The sequence below is a fragment of the Balaenoptera borealis genome, assembly GCF_965194805.1.
Source record: "Balaenoptera borealis genome assembly, contig: HAP1_SCAFFOLD_1307, whole genome shotgun sequence".
Taxonomy (NCBI): Eukaryota; Metazoa; Chordata; class Mammalia; order Artiodactyla; family Balaenopteridae; genus Balaenoptera; species Balaenoptera borealis.
In genome coordinates, this window is record NW_028122912.1 from 61076 (window position 1) to 82443 (window position 21368).

Sequence of the window (21368 nt, forward strand, 5' to 3'; positions counted from 1 at the left end):
CCGCCGCGAACTGGGAGCTCGATTGGCGCTGCCCTGCGGGGGAGGAGCGCCGCCGCCGCCGCCGCCGCCGCCGCCGCCGCCGCCGCCGCCGCCGCCGCCACGAGCTGGGAGCTCGATTGGCGCTGCCTGCGGGGGAGGAGCGCCGCCGCCGCGAGCTGGGAGCTCGATTGGCGCTGCCTGCGTGGGAGGAGCGCCGCCGCCGTCGCCGCCGCGAGCTGGGAGCTCGGTTGGCGCTGCCTGCGGGGGAGGAGCGCCGCCGCCGCCGCCGCGAGCTGGGAGCTCGACTGGCGCTCCCTGCGGGGGAGGAGCGCCGCCGTCGCCGCCGCGAGCCGGGAGCTCGATTGTCGCTGCCTGCGGGGGAGGAGCGCCGCCGCCGCGAGCTGGGAGCTCGCTTGGCACTGCCTGCGGGGGAGGAGCGCCGCCGCCGCCGCCGCCGCCGCGAGCTGGATTGGCGCTGCTTGCGGGGGAGGAGCGCCGCCGCCGCCGCCGCCGCGAGCTGGGAGCTCGATTGGCGCTGCCTGCGGGGGAGGAGCGCCGCCGCCGTCGCCGCCGCGAGCTGGGAGCTCGATTGGCGCTGCCTGCGTGGGAGGAGCGCCGCCGCCGTCGCCGCCGCGAGCTGGGAGCTCGATTGGCGCTGCCTGCGTGGGAGGAGCGCCGCCGCCGTCGCCGCCGCGAGCTGGGAGCTCGATTGGCGCTGCCTGCGTGGGAGGAGCGCCGCCGCCGCCGCCGCCCCCGCCGTCGCAGTCGTCGTGAGTGAAGAAGCGCCTCGGTGACGCCTGGTGAGGGCCCTCGCCGACGCCTGGGCTTACCTGCCGCCCGGCCAGCTCCGCTCGTTTCCCGTCCCCCGCGGCCCGGCGCGGGGCAGGCCTGCCAGGGCCATGGAGGACGAGGTGGTCCGCATTGCCAAGAAGATGGACAAGATGGTGCAGAAGAAAAACGCGGTGAGCGCGGCGGGCGGCGCGGGCCGGAGGGAGGCCGGGCGGCGGGCGGGGGCCAGTCGGCCTGAGGGGGCTCCCGGCCCGCGGTGAGCGCGGCGGGTGCTGCGAGACGGCGGCGAGGCCCGCGCTCTGGGGAGGGGTTCCTGGGGAGGGGGGAGCTTCGTGTCCCGCGGCCGCGTCCCGGGCAGGGGTTCTGGGGGGCGTCCTGTCCCGCAGCTGCGTCCCGGGCAGGGGTCTGGGGGGCGTCCTGTCCCGCAGCTGCGTCCCGGGCAGGGGTTCTGGGGGGCGTCCTGTCCCGCGGCCGCGTCCCGGGGAGGGGGTCCTGGGGGGGTCCCGGGGAGGGCGTCCGGTCCCGCGGCCACCGGCGCTGGGATCCGCCCTGGGCGCCCGAGGCCCCTCGTGATTAGCGCAGCCCGGTAAACTCTATGGAGGCATCCTCCTCATTATTTTAAACGTGACGGTGGTAAAGCCTCGCTGGTTTAGCTGAAGAGTGCAGAGAGCCCTCCCTGTTTGAAAGAATTGGTTCTCTTTCCCGGGCTCATTGGCCAGCAGCGAGAAAACAACATCAAACAGAGGTTTGTGATCAGTTTTAGACATGAAACTGTTCAAGCAAAACGTGAATTTCCTGGATCTTATTTTTGAGGAAGGCTGAACATTCCCTTGATTGTCTCAACTCCCCTGCATGTTTGCTTAGCAATTAAAAAAGGTGAACTACGCCAGTGTACTTGGCAAGTTGCTAAACTTTTTGGAAAAAGTGGATCTTGTTAGGCCGCGGAGTGCGGGGAGCTGTGTTTAAGGCATTGCCGCCGACGAGGCTGTGCTGCCGGCTGGATTTGGACACATGTCGTTGCTGGTCCTCTCAGTGGTTTACAGTTGCTACCGGTGGCGTTTTCTGTCACTGATAACGTGTGCACGTGAACGTGGTCTCTTGCGGTTTGTATGAGGTGCTCCAGTTTCTGCATTTCTTTCCACCTGTGTGGGCCACTCTCAGTCCCTTGCTTCCGAGTCGTCTGTATTTTCAGCTAAACTTCTGAAATTCTAAGTCCAACGAATGTGAAGGAGAGAAGGGCTGCTCTGATTTGCACAGCACTTTGGAGTTACAAAGCGTTTGTGCAGAATTCTTTGGGGACTCACGACAGCTGTGTTGCATTCATTTTACAGAATAAGAAACTGAGTCAGACCAAGCGGTTCACCTCCTTAAATGAAGTGTGCGTTGTGGATTAAGCCAGGACCCGAGTTTTCTGCTGGGCAGCATGCAGAAGTAGTGTTAAACACCGAATTCTTAAGACTTCAGACTTGGTGTGCGCCTCTTTTCCTTTAACAGGTGCATTGCCCGGCGTGTAATTTCATACCCTGTTCATCTGTCTTTGCAATTTTGGCTTTTTAAAGGATTTCCTGTTTGTTTTCTGTTGCAGACGTTGCCGGTGCCATTTATTGTTTCTGTTGATACAGGCCTTTCATTCCTCACTGCAAGTGATGAGTTCTGTATATTTGATTGGCTGAACGTTTCTGTTATTCTGTTTAAACTGGCAAGTTTTTTTTCTTTGCCTAGAGAACCCTAGACTCCCCTAGTAGAAGCTGGCTCCTAGGGAAAAAGGCCGTTTCTTGGGTAATTTTTTTCTCGAACTCAGGCTATAAAATGTGTACCTTTTAATCATCTAGTGCACTAGGTGTTTTTGTTTGTTTCCTTTCCTTGAAATAGACGTTTCCTAGAAATGAGGAATTCCTTAGTGAGCAAGTATGGAGAAGACCAGTTTGTATTTATCTGCAGTTCTCAAATTATAAACATATAATGCGTCAGCAGGAGAATGAGGATAAGCTCCACAGATGATCCTCAAGTCTCACTTTTCTTTTCAAATCTTATATTTCTAGTAGTACAGAACTTTACCAATATAAAAACTTGCCCCCCCCGCCCCCCAAAAAAAAGAACACAACTGCAGGAAAGAACAAAGAGCACTTAAAGTGTGTGTGTGTCTAATATATACATGTACATATACCCAGGTACATACACCTTTATATTTATATGTTATTTTGTAAATAAGTGACAATAATAATGTCTTGTGGAGATGTAGAACAGAAGTATACAACGAAAGCACAAACAGCAGGAGGGGCAAATGGAGTTAAACTGTTCAACCTCCATGGGATGGTTCCATGGAGGAGGCAGAGAGGGGGATGGGATCCTCGAAGAGCTGCTGAAGACCTTGCATTTTTTGCAGATCTCTTTAGAATGCTACTTGCATATTGTGCTCTCACTGAATGCACCTGGCTGAGCTATGGCACATTAGCACGGTAAACATTTGTCAGATTTGCCCTAGTCAGAAAATTTTCTATACCTGCCATCCTGCTTGGCACTTAAAAAAAAATTTTTTTTTTTTAAGCTCTCTATGATATAGGGATGATGGGTGAAGAAGGTAGGCTGCAGGGTAATATGTAGTATGTATGATCCCATTTTGATACAGTAAACAGAAAGTATTAAATGCATGCCTGTTTGTATGAGCAGTGAGTTTGCATGGTTATCTCAAGAGGGAGGGAATGGGACGGGTAGAGAAAGAGACTGACCACAGACTATTGTTTTACTTGTTACAAGAGGCATGTGTTGCCTTCATTTCTGATTAAACTTTTTGTGTCCAGATTATTGTAGGTTTACATGCAGTTGTAAGAAATAATAGTGCGATAGCTCCTGTGTGTCCTTTACCCAGTTTTCCCCAATGGTAACATCTTACAGAATCATAGTATACTGTCACAACCTGGGTATTGCCATTGACACAGTCAAGATAGAGAACATTTCCATCCCACAGGATCTCTCCTGATGCCATTTTATAGCCACTGCTGCTCCCCCACTCCCCACCAAATCATAGTGATCTGATAGTGCAGTGGATAAAGTTGCAATTAAAGTTTTTGTGCAGATGATCAAGGGAAAATACCCCCTGGGGAAGATGGCCCATCTCCCACTCCCCCGGCCCTATCTGTCCCTGGCAACCTGTCATTTCAAGAATGTTATGTGGGACTTCCCTGGTGGCGCAGCGGTTAAGAATCTGCCTGCCATTGCAGGGGACATGGGTTTGATCCCTTGTCCGGGAAGATCCCACATGCCGCGGAGCAGCTAAGCCCATGCGCCACAACGACTGAGCCTGCGCTTTAGAGCCCGGGAGCCACAACTACTGAGCCCACGTGCCACAACTACTGAAGCCCGCGTGCCTAGAGCCCGTGCTCTGCAACAAGAGAAGCCACCGCAGCGAGAAGCCCGCACACTGCAACAAAGAGTAGCCCCCGCTCGCCGCAACTAGAGAAAGCCCACACGCAGCAACGAAGACCCAACGCAGCCAAAAATAAAATAAATTAACTAATTAATTAAAAAAAAAGAATGTTATGTGAATAAAATCATATAGTGTGTAACCTTTTTTTTTTTTTAAGTAAAAAAAATTTTTTTTTGGCTGCGCTGCCGGTTGTGCGATCTTAGTTCCCCGACCAAGGATTGAACCCAGCCCAGGTAGTGAAAGTGCTGAGTGCTAAACACTGGACCGCCAGGGAATTCCCAGTATGCAACCTTTTGGATTGGCCTTTTTCAATCAGTGTAATTCCCTGGAGAGTCATCCAAATTGCATGAATCAACAGTGCTCCTCTTTTTTAAAAAAAATATTTATTTATTTATTTATTTGGCTGTGCGGGTCTTTAGTTGCAGCATGCGGGATCTAGTTCTCTGACCAGGGATGGAACCTGGGCCCCCTGCATTGAGAGTGCAGAGTCTTAACCGCTGGAACACCAGAGAGGTCCCAGTGCCGCTTTCTTTTTAATTGCTGAGTAGTATTCCATGGTTTGGCTGTACTTCAGTTTGTTTAATCACTTGCCCATTGAAGAACATCTGAGTTTTTTTCCCATTTCCTGACTATTACTGATAGAGATGCTGTGGACATTTGTGTACCTTTTTTTGTGCGAACATGCGTTCTCTGGGATAAATGCCGTAGGGTATGTGTTGCTTTTTTTGTTTTTTTTCCGGCTACGCTGTGCCACATGTGGGATCTTGGTTCCCCAATCAGGGATCGAGCCCGTGCCCCCTGCATTGGGAGCTTGGAGTCTTAACCACTGGACTGCCAGGGAAATTCCTGTATTGCTCCCCCCGCCCCACTTGATTGATTGATTGGTTGATTGGCTGTATTGGGTCTTAGTTGCGGCACGCGGGACCTTCGTTAAGGCATGTGGGATCTTTATTGTCGTTGCGGCGCACGGGCTCTTCGTTGCAGCATGAGAGCTTCTCTCTAGTTGTGGCGTGCGGGTTTTCTCTCTCTAGTTGTGGCACGTGGGCTCTGTAGTTGTGGCGTGCAGGCTCCAGAGCGCGTGGGCTCTGTAGTTTGCTGCACGTGGGCTACCTCATTGAGGTGTGCGAGCTCAGTAGTTTGGTGCGAGGGCTTAGTTGCCCCGCGGCATGTGGGATCTTAGTTCCCCGACCGGGAATCGAACCCGCGTCCCCTGCATTGCAGGACGGATTCTTTACCACTGAACCACCAGGGAAGTCCCTGTATTGCTTTTTTAAATTCAAAAAAAAAAAAAAGGAAAAGCAATTAGAGGTGAAACAACTAATTATATGATGGCCTTTCAAAGTACATATTCAAACCCTACATTCTTGGTGTACATAAGTTATTTATGTTGATTTGTGGTGTTTAGCTCTAGCAACAAGGCAATAATAATAACGCTGTAGTTTTCCTTGTTTCTTTCAACTGATGATCTGTGTATTTATTACAAATATTAATTAACACTCACAAGCTACCAGGAGGCAAGTAATGGTTAGCGCTGGTGTGGTTAACTCCTTTATAGATAGGGAGGTTGAGGCATGGGTATTGTGGAATTTGCCATGTTGAGGCATGGGTATTGTGGAATTTGCCTAAGGTTATATAGCACTGTGTTCTGACTCAGATTCATTCAGATTTATTCCTTCCCTTTCTGTCTCCTGAATTAACGCTTTGTAATTTTGACCTAGGTGTGAGGACACGAAAAGGGTTTTTTTCTGTATCTGAGGTTTAGTGCTTGTTTTATAGAAGCAATATAGTATAGTGGTTAGAGTAGGCACTTTAGCATCTGAGTTTTGTTTTTTTCTTAAGTCTTTAATGAATTTGTTACAATATTGCTTCTGTTTTATGTTTTGCACATGCCGGAAAGGTAATAGGCCTTGGCCCCTGGGCCTGGGCTTCGTCTCTTGTGCTGTCTCCTGTCCCTGTTGCCCCCGCGCGCTGGCCCGTCCGCGCTGTGCCAGGGGGTATTGGTCGTCTCGCGGCTCAGTTCACAGTAGCTGAAAGGGACTGTGTGTGATGGTCTCATTTCTGCCCATCGTTTTCAAAGGGAGGCTCTGGCCATTGCTCCTCGGGTAAAATGCAGAGGGAGTGCTTTTTAAGATGGGACTGTCAGTGTTGGGGACACTCCTTAATTACCAAAACGGAATCCCCTTCAGTTCCTCCAGCTGTGTTGTTTTGGCACAGAAGATGTGAGTAATAGGAACTGGAGCTAAGTTGGAGTGAAAAAACGCACCGGTCCCGCCGAATTTTCCATCGAAACAGTTGATTTGTGTTGTCTCTAGGAATTCTAAAGGGCGTACCGTTGCTTCCTAACCGGAGTCATTTGAGAGATCTACCTCTGTACGTTCAAATGATTAATTTTGAGACTTTGCTCATGTGTGCAGTAAACCCTTTAATTCCCTAAGACCTTCCTTTCCTCCATCTCCTACCCCATTAAGCCCGCTTCAGTTCATCTCCTGAATTTCTTTGGAATCTGTCAGCTCTCCCTCAACACCCTAATACTGAACTTGCCTGTGTGTTGCGATTAGGTCCTAACTAGTGTCCATATATCTTGTTTCCTTCCAATCCATTCTTCACACAAAAAACCTTCAAGGCAAGTTGGAACATTGCTCATAAACATCGCTCACAAACATTGTTTTGAGAATAGAAAACACAGTGTTTGTTGGCCTTTAAGACTCTGCGTGGTCTAGAATCCTCTCTGCTTCTCTAGCCCCATCTTGTGCCACTTGTGCCCTCACTTTCTATGCTTCAGATACACTGAATTAACCTTAGTTCTCACTCATCTGACAGAAGTCAGTTCAGATATTATTTTTCACTGTGATCCCTAGCATTAAGCAAGTTGATTATCACGTTTTGTATGAGGACTAAAACTAAACTGGGAAGTGGAAGAATTGAGTTTAAACTGTTTCAGTCAACACGCATGTATTAATGATACCTACATATTGAACACCGGGCTAGGTTTCATGAGGGATACAGAAGTTCTGGCCATCTCTGGTTTTGGATATCCCTTATTTGTTGAGACCTTTGCGTTGTTTGGTTGCCTTTTGTCTGTTTTCAAGATGGGAAAACAGGAACGAGGGAAGTATAGGTTATTACTAGGTGGGGTTGAACAAGTGGAGCAGCAAACTGCAAGGCAGAAAGAAGAGGGACGTACTATAGAGGGATATGATTTCCATTCTCAAGGCGCCTGCATCCTGTGCAGGGAGACAGCCTAACATAAAATGTGCCTAACAAAAAATATATTGACTTCTTACTAAAAATCTGCAGTTCATATAACCAAGGGGTTTATAACTTCTCCTTTAAAAGTGATATTCCTGGGACTTCCCTGGTGGTCCAGTGGTGAAGACTCTGCGCTTCCAATGCAGCAGGCGTGGGTTCAATTCCTGGTTGGGGAGCTAAGATCCCACATGCTGCGCAGCCAAAGAAATTTTTTTCAAAAGTTATACTCCTGTATTATTGAATTTAGTGGTTTAGATTTTGTTTTAATGTTAAGAAGATTTCAGTTTATTTACCAGGAACAAACAAAACATAATGTAAAAATAGTTTCCCAGAAACGATTTCCATCATTCTCTTCTTCCCTTTCTCCCGCAGACTGGTGTTTCATCTTTACAAGCTCTCTGTCTTTCCATAGGAAAGCTGTCTGGCTTGGAGGTTGCAATCCCAGGGAATTTTTCATCAGCGGGGAAGTCTCCATCACTACAGAGGGATCAAGGGAGAAGTCAGTCCCTGGTAAGTGAGATGCTCCCCCTAAACACCAACACAGCAGTCGTGTACCTTTTAAGGGGTTCAAGGGCAAGATGGGCTAGGCATTTCTACTAACTCTTCTTAAGGACCATGGACAGTGCCGTAAGCTACGAGGTAAGCGGTGACTGTTGTAATTCTTACTGGTGATCATTTCCTGTCACTGATTCTCGGCTTTCTTTGTATTTCATAGGACTGTTGTCAGTCCAATAGAAAATGAGTCTTATTTTTAAAAAACTGAAATGTTTTACAAAGCCTAGCATTCTCATATAGAGTCCTTTCAATTCTCCCCACTTTCCCAAGAGGCTATGAACGCTTCACACCATGAACTAGGAGAGGGGGTAGAGCCCTTTCTGATGAAATACATCAACAAAGACAGAGTCTTAGCCTGCTTGCTCTCTGGACAGGATCTCGGACTACAAGGTCTTCAATCCTGGTATAAATGAAGGAAGTGAGGACAGTTCAACTGGCACTCTCATAACAAGAGTTGTGAAACACCTTCCAAAGAGACTATAGCAGTAGATGAGGGAAGGGAGTGCTACAGTGTGGTAGTACAGGGGGAATGATCGGCTACAGCAGTGAAAAATGTGGTACCTATTGGTGTGCTCTCGGGGTTCTTGTACATGTAGCATAGATGACCTTTACAGTGGCCCTCTCACCTTCCCACCTGCATTAGGTGTTCTTTTTTTTTTAAATTTATGTTTATTTATTTATTTATTGTTTGAACTTATTTATTCTATGTGTTTATTTTTTTGGCTGCACTGGGTCTTCATTGCTGTGCACGGGCTTTCTCTAGTTGGCGGCTAGCGGGGGCTACTCTTGGTTGCGGTGTGCGGGCGTCTCATCGCGGTGGCGTCTATTGTTGCGGAGCATGCGCTCTAGGCGCGTGGGCTTCGGTAGTTGCGGCTCACGGGCTCTAGAATGCAGGCTCAGTAGTTGTGGCACATGGGCTTAGTTGCTCCACGGCATGTGGGATCTTCGCAGACCAGGGCTCGAACCCGTGTCCCCCGCATTGCATTGGCAGGTGGATTCTTAACCACTGCGCCACCAGGGAAGCCCTATTCTGTATACTTTTAAAATATTTTTTAAAATTTTACTTCTGAATCCACAGAGTTAAAAATCTTTTATTATTAAACCAAATAATATTTCTCTTTTAAAGGAGTCCTTTCTACCAAGTACCTGTATGTAAAGGTAAGACCGTGAACTGTGGGCTCTATGTAGACCGATCCATTTGATGTCAGAAGAGGTATAAAATACACTTTCACAGTTGGATTTCCTCTCCTGTGCTCTGCCACCAACATGAAAACAGCATACCCAGAGTAGCCTGGGTTTCAGTACAAGGCATGTGGAACAGACCCAAACCGTTTTTGCATCCTGATGCCAAACTCCAACTGACTCATAAGCCCATGAGTGAGGAAAGCAAATGTCTGTTGTTACGAAGCACTGAGATTTTCGAGGTTCTTATACAGTATCACGGTGGCAATAGGTAACTGACACATTAAAGGTGTTCTGTGTGATATTGATTAGACTATACATTTGGGGGGCATAATTTTATATCACAATAAAAATGTATAAGATATATAACCATCTCGGGTTTCCCTGATAGCGCAGTGGTTAAGAATCCGCCTGCCAATGCAGGGGACACGGGTGCCAGCCCTGGTCCGGGAAGATCCCCCATGCCGCGGAGCAACTAAGCCCATGTGCCACAACTACTGAGCCTGCGCTCTAGAGCCCGCGAGCCACAACTACTGAGCCCATGCACCGAAGCCCACGCGCCTAGAGCCCGTGCTCCACCACAAGAGAAGCCACCGCAATGAGAAGCCCGTGCACCGCAACGAAGAGTAGCCCCCGCTCGCCGCAACTAGAGAAAGGCTGCACGCAGCGATGAAGACCCAACACAGCCAAAAATAAAATAAATAAAAGTAAAAAAAAAAAAAAGAAAAGAAATATAACCATTTCAACATATAAATGTATTTATTCAAATTAAATTCAGTGCAATTTACATGTGGAACTAAGCAATTTTCTTTATACATTTAGGCATATTCCATTTATACCTACAGACAGATAAACTTTTTGCACAAGTAGGAAAACTTAAAATATATTTTGAATAGATTTGTACAAACTGTTGAATACTTTAAAATTAGTAATTGAAAGTTCCCACCCTCATTTGGAGGTAGAATGGGAACTTAACTTTCCAGTTACTGGTCTGAAAAAGAAAATAACTTGCTATAATTTTGAATGTTATATAGTATAAGCACTATAAAAATATCACTGTCATGATAGCATAGGAACACTCTAAATGTAGACCTTATGGTAGAAATTGCTAGCTGTTCACCAAAACTCATTTCTTCTTCATCCTGGAAAGCACAGCTAAACTATTCCTAGTCAGTGGAAAGTGATGTGGGCCACACCTAGGCCTAGCCCATAAAAGCCTCCCAACATGTGCTCCTCCATGCTTTTCGTCCCTTCCAGTTGACTATGATGATGAATCCAAGGTTCCATGTTTTAAAGAAAGCAGAGTCACAGTCAACCTGGGTCCCTGCTCAACGTTTCTTGAGCAAGAAATAGACTGGTATTGTGTTTGCTATCTGTTCACTGTATCATGCAAAACAATAGTAAAAGAAACAATGCCAAATAGTTATCTACCTCCCTAAAATTGAACCTCTATAGTTTTTATGTTTTCATGAACTACTTGCATTCTTATGACAAGTATTATGAGTTGAAAATACGTCAGCCACAAGTAGCATGAGTTTCACATAGGTTGTTAACTTCACTAGAAATTGAAGTAAAAACATAATAAATTATATTCTCTTCATAGCTATGTAAATAAAAGATGTTTTAATCATGTACAACCTAATGCTTAAAATTAAAATTAGGTTTTCTAACTAGAAAGACCCAATCAAGAAATTTCTTAGTTAATGACACACAAAAGTTGGTAATGTGACCTAAAATTCTCTTACCATCTGTGCCATGAAGAACAGTAATCTGTTGGACTGAAGATGATGAAGCAAACTTGACAGGAACTTTGCCCAACTTCTGTGTACTGAGGTCTGGAATATCATGTCCACGATCTTCAGCATTAACAAAAATCTCAGATGAAAACATGGTTTTTCCTGGACTCTCTGTTGTTATCTGAGTGACTGCATCAGATGATAATTTTCCAGAGAAGGGAGAAAACGGGGTCTTAATCTCCTTTGGTGATCTGAACAAAAAAGAGAAAGCACACAGCAGGTCATATCCTTGGCTTATCAAATACTGTAATTTCTTTCCAAATGTGGCTTCAATATTTTTTGGAGACACATCCAACTCAAATGGTTAAGTTATTTCTGCAGTACCCTGTGCTTTTTTACATACTTATTACAGGGTGATCATGCATGAGTTTACTTTTACTTATTTTAAAATCTACTTTTATTTTGGATTTAGAATGCTATTATATAAGGAAAGGGTACTTTTCAGTTGAAGTGGAAAGATATCCATTAAAAAATAATTACTGGAAGTCCACTATAAATTAGGGGACTATGCTAAACGCATAGAGTGTACAAAAATAAAAAAGAAACAGAGCCTTTCCTCAAAAAGTTTATATGTCAGTGGGGGAACCAGAGGTTTTTAAGGTTGTAATTATGTATATAGATTATAAAGAATCCATATTAAAACATAATGGAGTAAATAAATGAGTGTATAAATAAATAAATAATAGGAGGGAGGGAGAAGACAAATCTTGCCAACAGAAGAATTCCATATGTAGGTAACCTCCCCCCCGCCCCCCCCCGGCATCCATCTCCTCCCCAAGGAGGTGGAGGTGAAGCTTAATCTTCCCCTTAAGTCCAGTCCTGGGCTGGCCTTAATGATTGAATTCCAGAGACAGTATAAAATGGGAGAAAAAGTAACTTTACAGTGGAGAAACCAAGCAAACACCATGTTATGCAAGTGATGATGTTTCACATCACCAGTGATGTCACGGAGACACTACATACTCTCTGTTATGATGTGATGAGACGGTTACTTCGCTTCTGCGGTATTCTTTGTCAAAACCTATAACTCCAGTCGAATCATGAGAAAAACATCAGCCAAACCCAGACTGAGAACAATTCTACAAAATATCAGACAAATATTCCTCAAGACTGTCAAAATCATGAAAAACAAGGAAGGAATGAGGAACTGTCATAGACCAGAGAAGACTAAGGAGACATGACAACTAACTAAGTGGAATGTGATATACTGGATTGGGTCCTAGAACAGAAAAAGGTCATTAACAGGAAAACTGGTGAAATCCAAAAAAAGTCTTAAGTTTAGTTAATAGTAATGTATAAATGTTGGCTTTTTAATTTTGAAAAATATACTATGGTAGTATAAGATGTTAGCAATAGGAAAAACTGGGAGAGAGGTAAAGGGAACTCTGTTTGTATCTTTTCTGCAGATTTGAAATTATTTGAAAATGAAAAAGGTCATTTTTAAAAAATGGAGTAATACTGTATTGTATTATATCACAGAAGAAGAAGACCTTTTAAAAGGTCTTTTAAATCTCTACCCTCTATATACTATTCACTAATTAAAAGGACAATTATGAGAAAAGAAAATAGGCCCATCTCCCTTATGTATACAGAAGCAAAAATCATACACAAAATGTTAGACAATCAAATGTAGAGTGTGTGAGTGAGTGAATGTGTGTGTGTGTGTGTGTGTGTGTGTGTGTGTGTGTGAATTCCTACCAAGTTGTTTTACTCCAGAAATGCAAGGTGAGTTAACATTCAAATATCAATAAATGTCATGCACCACATCCATAAAATAAAGGAGAAAATGTATATGATCATATCAGTATAGTCAGATAAAGCATTTGATAAAATTCAATAATTATGTATGATTAAAAACTCATAGCAAAGGGAAACTACAAAAAACTTTAGAGCCACCATCCTATTTATAGTGAAATGTGGAGAACGTCCACTGTAAGATTAGGAACAAAATAAGAATGCCAACTCTTACCTTTTCTATTCAACCTATTAGTAAAAGTATTAAATGGCATTAGCAGTAAGGCAGGAAAAAGAAATCAGAAATATAAGGCTAAGAAAGGAAGAAATCATACTGTCACTTTCCATAGTTGATATAATTAAGGATACAGAAAATCCAAAACCATCTACAGATAACTTATTAGAATATCAGTTAGTTTTTAGAAGAGTTGCCAGATAAGAGACCAAACATTAAAAAATTCCACTAACATTTTTCTGTGTCTGAAAAGTTATAAAATTAAAAACTAAAAAATATGCCATCTACATTATCATCAAAACATCATATACCTAATAATAAGTGTAATAAAAAATGTAAGAACCCTATTAGAATAGAAAACTATTGATATATCATAGAGAGAAATTAAAGGTGATCTAAATAGGATTTCTGCTTTGAGGCAGGATGTATAGGCATACCTCACTTTATTGCACTTCACTTTATTGTACCTTGCAGATAATGCTTTTTTTTTTTTTTTTTTTTTTTTTTTTTTTACAAATTGAAGGTTTGTGGCAACCCTGTGTCAAGCAGCTCTACTGGTGGTGCCATTTTTCCAACAGCATTTGCTCACTTCGTGTCTCTATGTCATGTTTTGGTAAGTCTCACAATATTTCAAACTTTTTCACTATTATACTTGTTACATGATCTGTGATCAGTGATCTTTGATGTTACTATTGCAAAAAGATTACAGCTTGCTGAAGGCTCAGATGATGGGTAGCATTCTTAAAGTCTACTTTCAAATTAAGATATGTACTTTTTTTAGACATAATGCTATTGCACACTTAATAGACTACAGTATAGCATAAACATAACTTTTACATGCACTGGGAAACCAAACAACTCGTGTGACTTGCTTTCTTATGATATTCTCCTTATTGTGGTGTCTGGGACCAAAGCCATATCTCCATAATAATATGCCTGCACTAGGTAGGCACAGGCCATCACTCCTGCTGCAACGAGCAAACAAACTTGAATAAAAGATCATCGAGCTAAGGAAGCAATCAAGAAACAATATCAACTAATATGCTAGAGAGGGACATTTAGAGATTTGGAGCAGGGGTTTGGTGTAGGGAGACATACTCCACTGGAAAAGAGAAATCACCATATCTTTTGATGAACTCATTTGCTGGCATGATGGAGTGAAATCTAGCAGAATGTCAAGCCGATTTCCCCCACAGGACATTTCCTTAGTGTCAGGGTGGTATAGGATGATGGGGGACTGAGCCAAGAAAGCAGAGTGAAATTTCCTGCACAGTCATGGCACTAACAAACCAAATCCCGCTAGATAAAGGGGCCTGTGACAATCATTAGGTCTCCTCTTCAAGACATTTGCCAGTTTTTGAACCTATATAAAGCAGGAAGCTAAATACCTAATGCCTGAGGGAGAGAACTTTCCAAAGTGAGGAATTAGAGACCTACCAGACTCACAGTAAAAACCCAGAAGTGCCATCCCCAAGAAGGGGGCTGAGTCAGAAAAAGTGAAGTCATCTGCAATGTTTCAGTGTTTATGAGACAAATTTTCACTGAGAAAGTGTAACGGCAACAAATACATAGCTGGTCTCTCCTTACATTTGCCATACTCTGAAGCTGTGAGAACTGAGAGCCTAAAGAGCTGAATTCAAACATCTGAAAGACTGAAGTCAATAACTGACTGTATTTATTGAAGAATCAAAGACCTGTCAGGCTCACAGCAAAAATCCAGGGAGGCCACAAATTAGGAAAAATCATAGGTAGGATGAGACAACTAAAGCTCCAACCCAGTTCTGACCTAGTAAAATTCCTGAAATGACTGAAATGATCAGCCACTCTGATTAACAGAGAAAAGGGTAAATCTTCTCTGGTGCAAAGTAATAGCATCTTCAGTCTCTATGAATTTTTTATTCACCACGTCCAGCACACAATCAAAAATTATGAAATTCCTGAAGCAGGAAAAAGTGACTAAAACTTAAGACAAAAAAAAAAAAAAAAAAAAAAAACCAAGAAAAATTGATTTAGAGGGAATTCAGATTCTGGAGTTAGCACAGAACTTTAAAATGACTATATTGAGAGTAAAAGATGGGGATTAATAGATTAAAATATGGAGAATCTCAACAGAAAATTGGAATCAATTTTAAAAAATCAAATACAGATAAATGAAAAATAAGAAAACTGATCCCCAGCAGACCTTAGGGAATACTAGAAGAAATTTTTTTGGGCTGAAGTAAAATGGCCCAACATAGAACAGAGCTGGGCTCTCGGTCCCATATTGAACTCGAGTTGGAAGAGGCGAGTCCGGTCTCAAAACGGAGGTAAAACCGCCGCCCGGTCGCCCCCAGCCCGACTCCGGCCGCCGCCGCCGCCGGGGGGAGGAGGGCCATGATCCAAAGGAACCAGAACAGTTGAGAAAACTGTTTATTGGTGGTCTGAGCTTTGAAACTACAGACGATAGCTTAAGAGAACATTTTGAGAAATGGGGCACACTTACAGATTGTGTGGTGATGAGAGACCCCCAGACAAACCGTTCCAGGGGCTTTGGTTTTGTGACTTACTCTTGGGTTGAAGAGGTGGATGCAGCAATGTGTGCTCGACCACACAAGGTTGATGGGCGTGTAGTGGAACCAAAGAGAGCTGTTTCTAGAGAGGATTCTGTAAAGCCTGGTGCCCGTCTACAGTGAAGAAAATTTTTGTTGGTGGTATTAAAGAAGATACAGAAGAATGTAATTCGAGAGACTACTTTGAAAAGTATGGCAAGATTGAAACCATAGGAGTTATGGAAGACAGGCAGAGTGGAAAAAAGAGAGGATTTGCTTTTGTAACTTTTGATGATCATGATACAGTTGATAAAATTGTTGTTCAGAAATACCACACTATTAATGGGCATAATTGTAAGTGAAAAAGGCCCTTTCTAAACAAGAAATGCAATCTGCTGGATCACAGAGAGGTCGTGGAGGTGGATCTGGCAACTTTATGGGTCGTGGAGGAAACTTTGGAGGTGGTGGAGGTAACTTTGGCCGTGGTGGAAACTTTGGTGGAAGAGGAGGCTATGGTGGTGGAGGTGGTGGCAGCAGAGGTAGTTATGGAGGAGGTGATGGTGGATAAAACGGATTTGGAGGCGACGGTGGTAACGATGGTGGTGGTCCTGGTTACAGTAGTAGAGGAGGCTATGGTGGTGGTGGACCAGGATATGGAAACCAAGATGGTGGATATGGTGGCGGTGGTGGAGGATATGATGCTTACAATGAAGGAGGAAATTTTGGAGGTAACTATGGTGGTGGTGGTGGGAGCTATAATGATTTTGGAAATTATAGTGGACAACAGCAATCAAATTATGGACCCATGAAGGGGGGCAGTTTTGGTGGAAGAAGCTCGGGAAGTCCCTATGGTGGTGGTTATGGATCTGGTGGTGGAAGTGGTGGATATGGTAGCAGAAGGTTCTCAAAACTCAGAAGAAAAGGGCTACAGTTCTTAGCAGGAGAGAGAGCGAGGAGTTGTCAGGAAAGCTGCAGGTTACTTTGAGACAGTCGTCCCAAATGCATTAGAGGAACTGTAAAAACCTGCCGCAGAAGGAACGATGATCCATAGTCAGAAAAGTTACTGCAGCTTAAACAGGAAACCCTTCTTGTTCAGGACTGTCCTAGCCACAGTTTGCAAAAAGTGCAGCTATTGATTCATGCAACGGAGGGTCAATTAGATGTACATTCCTGAGGTCTTTTATCTGTTGTAGCTTTGTCTTTTTCTTTTCATTACATCAGGTATATTGCCCTGTAAATTGTGGTAGTGGTACCAGGAATAAAAAATTAAGGAATTTTAAACTTTTCAATATTTGTGTAGTTCAGTTTTTCTACATTTTAGTACAGAAACTTTAACAAAATGCAGTTTTGAAGGTGTTTCCTTGTGAGTTAACAAGTAAAGAAGATCATTGTTCATTAATATTTTGTATGAATTTTGCTAAAGTTAACTGTAAAGAAACACCTGCTGACTTGCAGTTTAAGGGGATCTATTCTCCCCATTTCCAAACCATGAAATGAATGGGCTCTGACATGTGGAGAGAATAGATATTTGTATGTTTGCAATGTGTGTTTTAGATAATAGAATTGGGTATTTAAATTAGCATATTTGTGAATTTAATAGCTTTAAGATTTACTTCAAATGAAAAATCTCAGAATTCAAAAAAAAAAAAACAAAAGAACAGAGCTGGGAGCGCGATTGGCGCTGCCTGCGGGGGAGGAGCGCCGCCGCCGCGAGCTGGGAGCTCGCTTGGCACTGCCTGCGGGGGAGGAGCGCCGCCGCCGCCGCCGCCGCCGCGAGCTGGATTGGCGCTGCCTGCGGGGGAGGAGCGCCGCCGCGGCCGCCGCCGCGAGCTGGGAGCTCGTTTGGCGCTGCCTGCGGGGGAGGAGCGCCGCCGCCGCCGCCGCCGCGAGCTGGGAGCTCCATTGGCGCTGCCTGCGGGGGAGGAGCGCCGCCGCCGCCGCCGCCGCCGCCGCCGCCGCCGCGAGCTGGGAGCTCGACTGGCGCTCCCTGCGGGGGAGGAGCGCCGCCGCCGCCGCCGCCGCGAGCTGGGAGCTCGATTGGCGCTGCCTGTGGGGGAGGAGCGCCGCCGCCGTCGCCGCCGCGAGCTGGGAGCTCGCTTGGCGCTGCCTGCGGGGGAGGAGCGCCGCCGCCGCGAGCTGGGAGCTCGCTTGGCACTGCCTGCGGGGGAGGAGCGCCGCCGCCGCCGCCGCCGCCGCCGCCGCCGCCGCGAGCTGGATTGGCGCTGCCTGCGGGGGAGGAGCGCCGCCGCCGCCGCCGCCGCGAGCTGGGAGCTCGTTTGGCGCTGCCTGCGGGGGAGGAGCGCCGCCGCCGCCGCCGCGAACTGGGAGCTCGATTGGCGCTGCCCTGCGGGGGAGGAGCGCCGCCGCCGCCGCCGCCACCGCCGCCGCCGCCACGAGCTGGGAGCTCGATTGGCGCTGCCTGCGGGGGAGGAGCGCCGCCGCCGCGAGCTGGGAGCTCGATTGGCGCTGCCTGCGTGGGAGGAGCGCCGCCGCCGTCGCCGCCGCGAGCTGGGAGCTCGGTTGGCGCTGCCTGCGGGGGAGGAGCGCCGCCGCCGCCGCCGCGAGCTGGGAGCTCGACTGGCGCTCCCTGCGGGGGAGGAGCGCCGCCGTCGCCGCCGCGAGCCGGGAGCTCGATTGTCGCTGCCTGCGGGGGAGGAGCGCCGCCGCCGCGAGCTGGGAGCTCGCTTGGCACTGCCTGCGGGGGAGGAGCGCCGCCGCCGCCGCCGCCGCCGCGAGCTGGATTGGCGCTGCTTGCGGGGGAGGAGCGCCGCCGCCGCCGCCGCGAGCTGGGAGCTCGATTGGCGCTGCCTGCGGGGGAGGAGCGCCGCCGCCGTCGCCGCCGCGAGCTGGGAGCTCGATTGGCGCTGCCTGCGTGGGAGGAGCGCCGCCGCCGTCGCCGCCGCGAGCTGGGAGCTCGATTGGCGCTGCCTGCGTGGGAGGAGCGCCGCCGCCGCCGCCGCCCCCGCCGTCGCAGTCGTCGTGAGTGAAGAAGCGCCTCGGTGACGCCTGGTGAGGGCCCTCGCCGACGCCTGGGCTTACCTGCCGCCCGGCCAGCTCCGCTCGTTTCCCGTCCCCCGCGGCCCGGCGCGGGGCAGGCCTGCCAGGGCCATGGAGGACGAGGTGGTCCGCATTGCCAAGAAGATGGACAAGATGGTGCAGAAGAAAAACGCGGTGAGCGCGGCGGGCGGCGCGGGCCGGAGGGAGGCCGGGCGGCGGGCGGGGGCCAGTCGGCCTGAGGGGGCTCCCGGCCCGCGGTGAGCGCGGCGGGTGCTGCGAGACGGCGGCGAGGCCCGCGCTCTGGGGAGGGGTTCCTGGGGAGGGGGGAGCTTCGTGTCCCGCGGCCGCGTCCCGGGCAGGGGTTCTGGGGGGCGTCCTGTCCCGCAGCTGCGTCCCGGGCAGGGGTCTGGGGGGCGTCCTGTCCCGCAGCTGCGTCCCGGGCAGGGGTTCTGGGGGGCGTCCTGTCCCGCGGCCGCGTCCCGGGGAGGGGGTCCTGGGGGGGTCCCGGGGAGGGCGTCCGGTCCCGCGGCCACCGGCGCTGGGATCCGCCCTGGGCGCCCGAGGCCCCTCGTGATTAGCGCAGCCCGGTAAACTCTATGGAGGCATCCTCCTCATTATTTTAAACGTGACGGTGGTAAAGCCTCGCTGGTTTAGCTGAAGAGTGCAGAGAGCCCTCCCTGTTTGAAAGAATTGGTTCTCTTTCCCGGGCTCATTGGCCAGCAGCGAGAAAACAACATCAAACAGAGGTTTGTGATCAGTTTTAGACATGAAACTGTTCAAGCAAAACGTGAATTTCCTGGATCTTATTTTTGAGGAAGGCTGAACATTCCCTTGATTGTCTCAACTCCCCTGCATGTTTGCTTAGCAATTAAAAAAGGTGAACTACGCCAGTGTACTTGGCAAGTTGCTAAACTTTTTGGAAAAAGTGGATCTTGTTAGGCCGCGGAGTGCGGGGAGCTGTGTTTAAGGCATTGCCGCCGACGAGGCTGTGCTGCCGGCTGGATTTGGACACATGTCGTTGCTGGTCCTCTCAGTGGTTTACAGTTGCTACCGGTGGCGTTTTCTGTCACTGATAACGTGTGCACGTGAACGTGGTCTCTTGCGGTTTGTATGAGGTGCTCCAGTTTCTGCATTTCTTTCCACCTGTGTGGGCCACTCTCAGTCCCTTGCTTCCGAGTCGTCTGTATTTTCAGCTAAACTTCTGAAATTCTAAGTCCAACGAATGTGAAGGAGAGAAGGGCTGCTCTGATTTGCACAGCACTTTGGAGTTACAAAGCGTTTGTGCAGAATTCTTTGGGGACTCACGACAGCTGTGTTGCATTCATTTTACAGAATAAGAAACTGAGTCAGACCAAGCAGTTCACCTCCTTAAATGAAGTGTGCGTTGTGGATTAAGCCAGGACCCGAGTTTTCTGCTGGGCAGCATGCAGAAGTAGTGTTAAACACCGAATTCTTAAGACTTCAGACTTGGTGTGCGCCTCTTTTCCTTTAACAGGTGCATTGCCCGGCGTGTAATTTCATACCCTGTTCATCTGTCTTTGCAATTTTGGCTTTTTAAAGGATTTCCTGTTTGTTTTCTGTTGCAGACGTTGCCGGTGCCATTTATTGTTTCTGTTGATACAGGCCTTTCATTCCTCACTGCAAGTGATGAGTTCTGTATATTTGATTGGCTGAACGTTTCTGTTATTCTGTTTAAACTGGCAAGTTTTTTTTCTTTGCCTAGAGAACCCTAGACTCCCCTAGTAGAAGCTGGCTCCTAGGGAAAAAGGCCGTTTCTTGGGTAATTTTTTTCTCGAACTCAGGCTATAAAATGTGTACCTTTTAATCATCTAGTGCACTAGGTGTTTTTGTTTGTTTCCTTTCCTTGAAATAGACGTTTCCTAGAAATGAGGAATTCCTTAGTGAGCAAGTATGGAGAAGACCAGTTTGTATTTATCTGCAGTTCTCAAATTATAAACATATAATGCGTCAGCAGGAGAATGAGGATAAGCTCCACAGATGATCCTCAAGTCTCACTTTTCTTTTCAAATCTTATATTTCTAGTAGTACAGAACTTTACCAATATAAAAACTTGCCCCCCCCGCCCCCCAAAAAAAAGAACACAACTGCAGGAAAGAACAAAGAGCACTTAAAGTGTGTGTGTGTCTAATATATACATGTACATATACCCAGGTACATACACCTTTATATTTATATGTTATTTTGTAAATAAGTGACAATAATAATGTCTTGTGGAGATGTAGAACAGAAGTATACAACGAAAGCACAAACAGCAGGAGGGGCAAATGGAGTTAAACTGTTCAACCTCCATGGGATGGTTCCATGGAGGAGGCAGAGAGGGGGATGGGATCCTCGAAGAGCTGCTGAAGACCTTGCATTTTTTGCAGATCTCTTTAGAATGCTACTTGCATATTGTGCTCTCACTGAATGCACCTGGCTGAGCTATGGCACATTAGCACGGTAAACATTTGTCAGATTTGCCCTAGTCAGAAAATTTTCTATACCTGCCATCCTGCTTGGCACTTAAAAAAAAATTTTTTTTTTTTAAGCTCTCTATGATATAGGGATGATGGGTGAAGAAGGTAGGCTGCAGGGTAATATGTAGTATGTATGATCCCATTTTGATACAGTAAACAGAAAGTATTAAATGCATGCCTGTTTGTATGAGCAGTGAGTTTGCATGGTTATCTCAAGAGGGAGGGAATGGGACGGGTAGAGAAAGAGACTGACCACAGACTATTGTTTTACTTGTTACAAGAGGCATGTGTTGCCTTCATTTCTGATTAAACTTTTTGTGTCCAGATTATTGTAGGTTTACATGCAGTTGTAAGAAATAATAGTGCGATAGCTCCTGTGTGTCCTTTACCCAGTTTTCCCCAATGGTAACATCTTACAGA

At 47.0% G+C, this 21368-nt stretch overlaps 1 protein-coding gene across 1 annotated transcript in view; it reads left to right on the forward strand.

Annotated features, from left to right (window-relative positions):
* The window catches only part of LOC309621579 (uncharacterized protein), a gene marked incomplete at both ends in the record, with an annotated part of 72469 nt that overhangs the window by 38352 nt on the left and 12749 nt on the right, over window positions 1-21368 (forward strand). The window contains 4 exon segments of the mRNA XM_082409003.1: window positions 15221-15604; window positions 15607-15827; window positions 15833-16039; window positions 16043-16433. Of these exon segments, the coding sequence (XP_082265129.1) occupies window positions 15221-15604; window positions 15607-15827; window positions 15833-16039; window positions 16043-16433 (1203 nt within the window).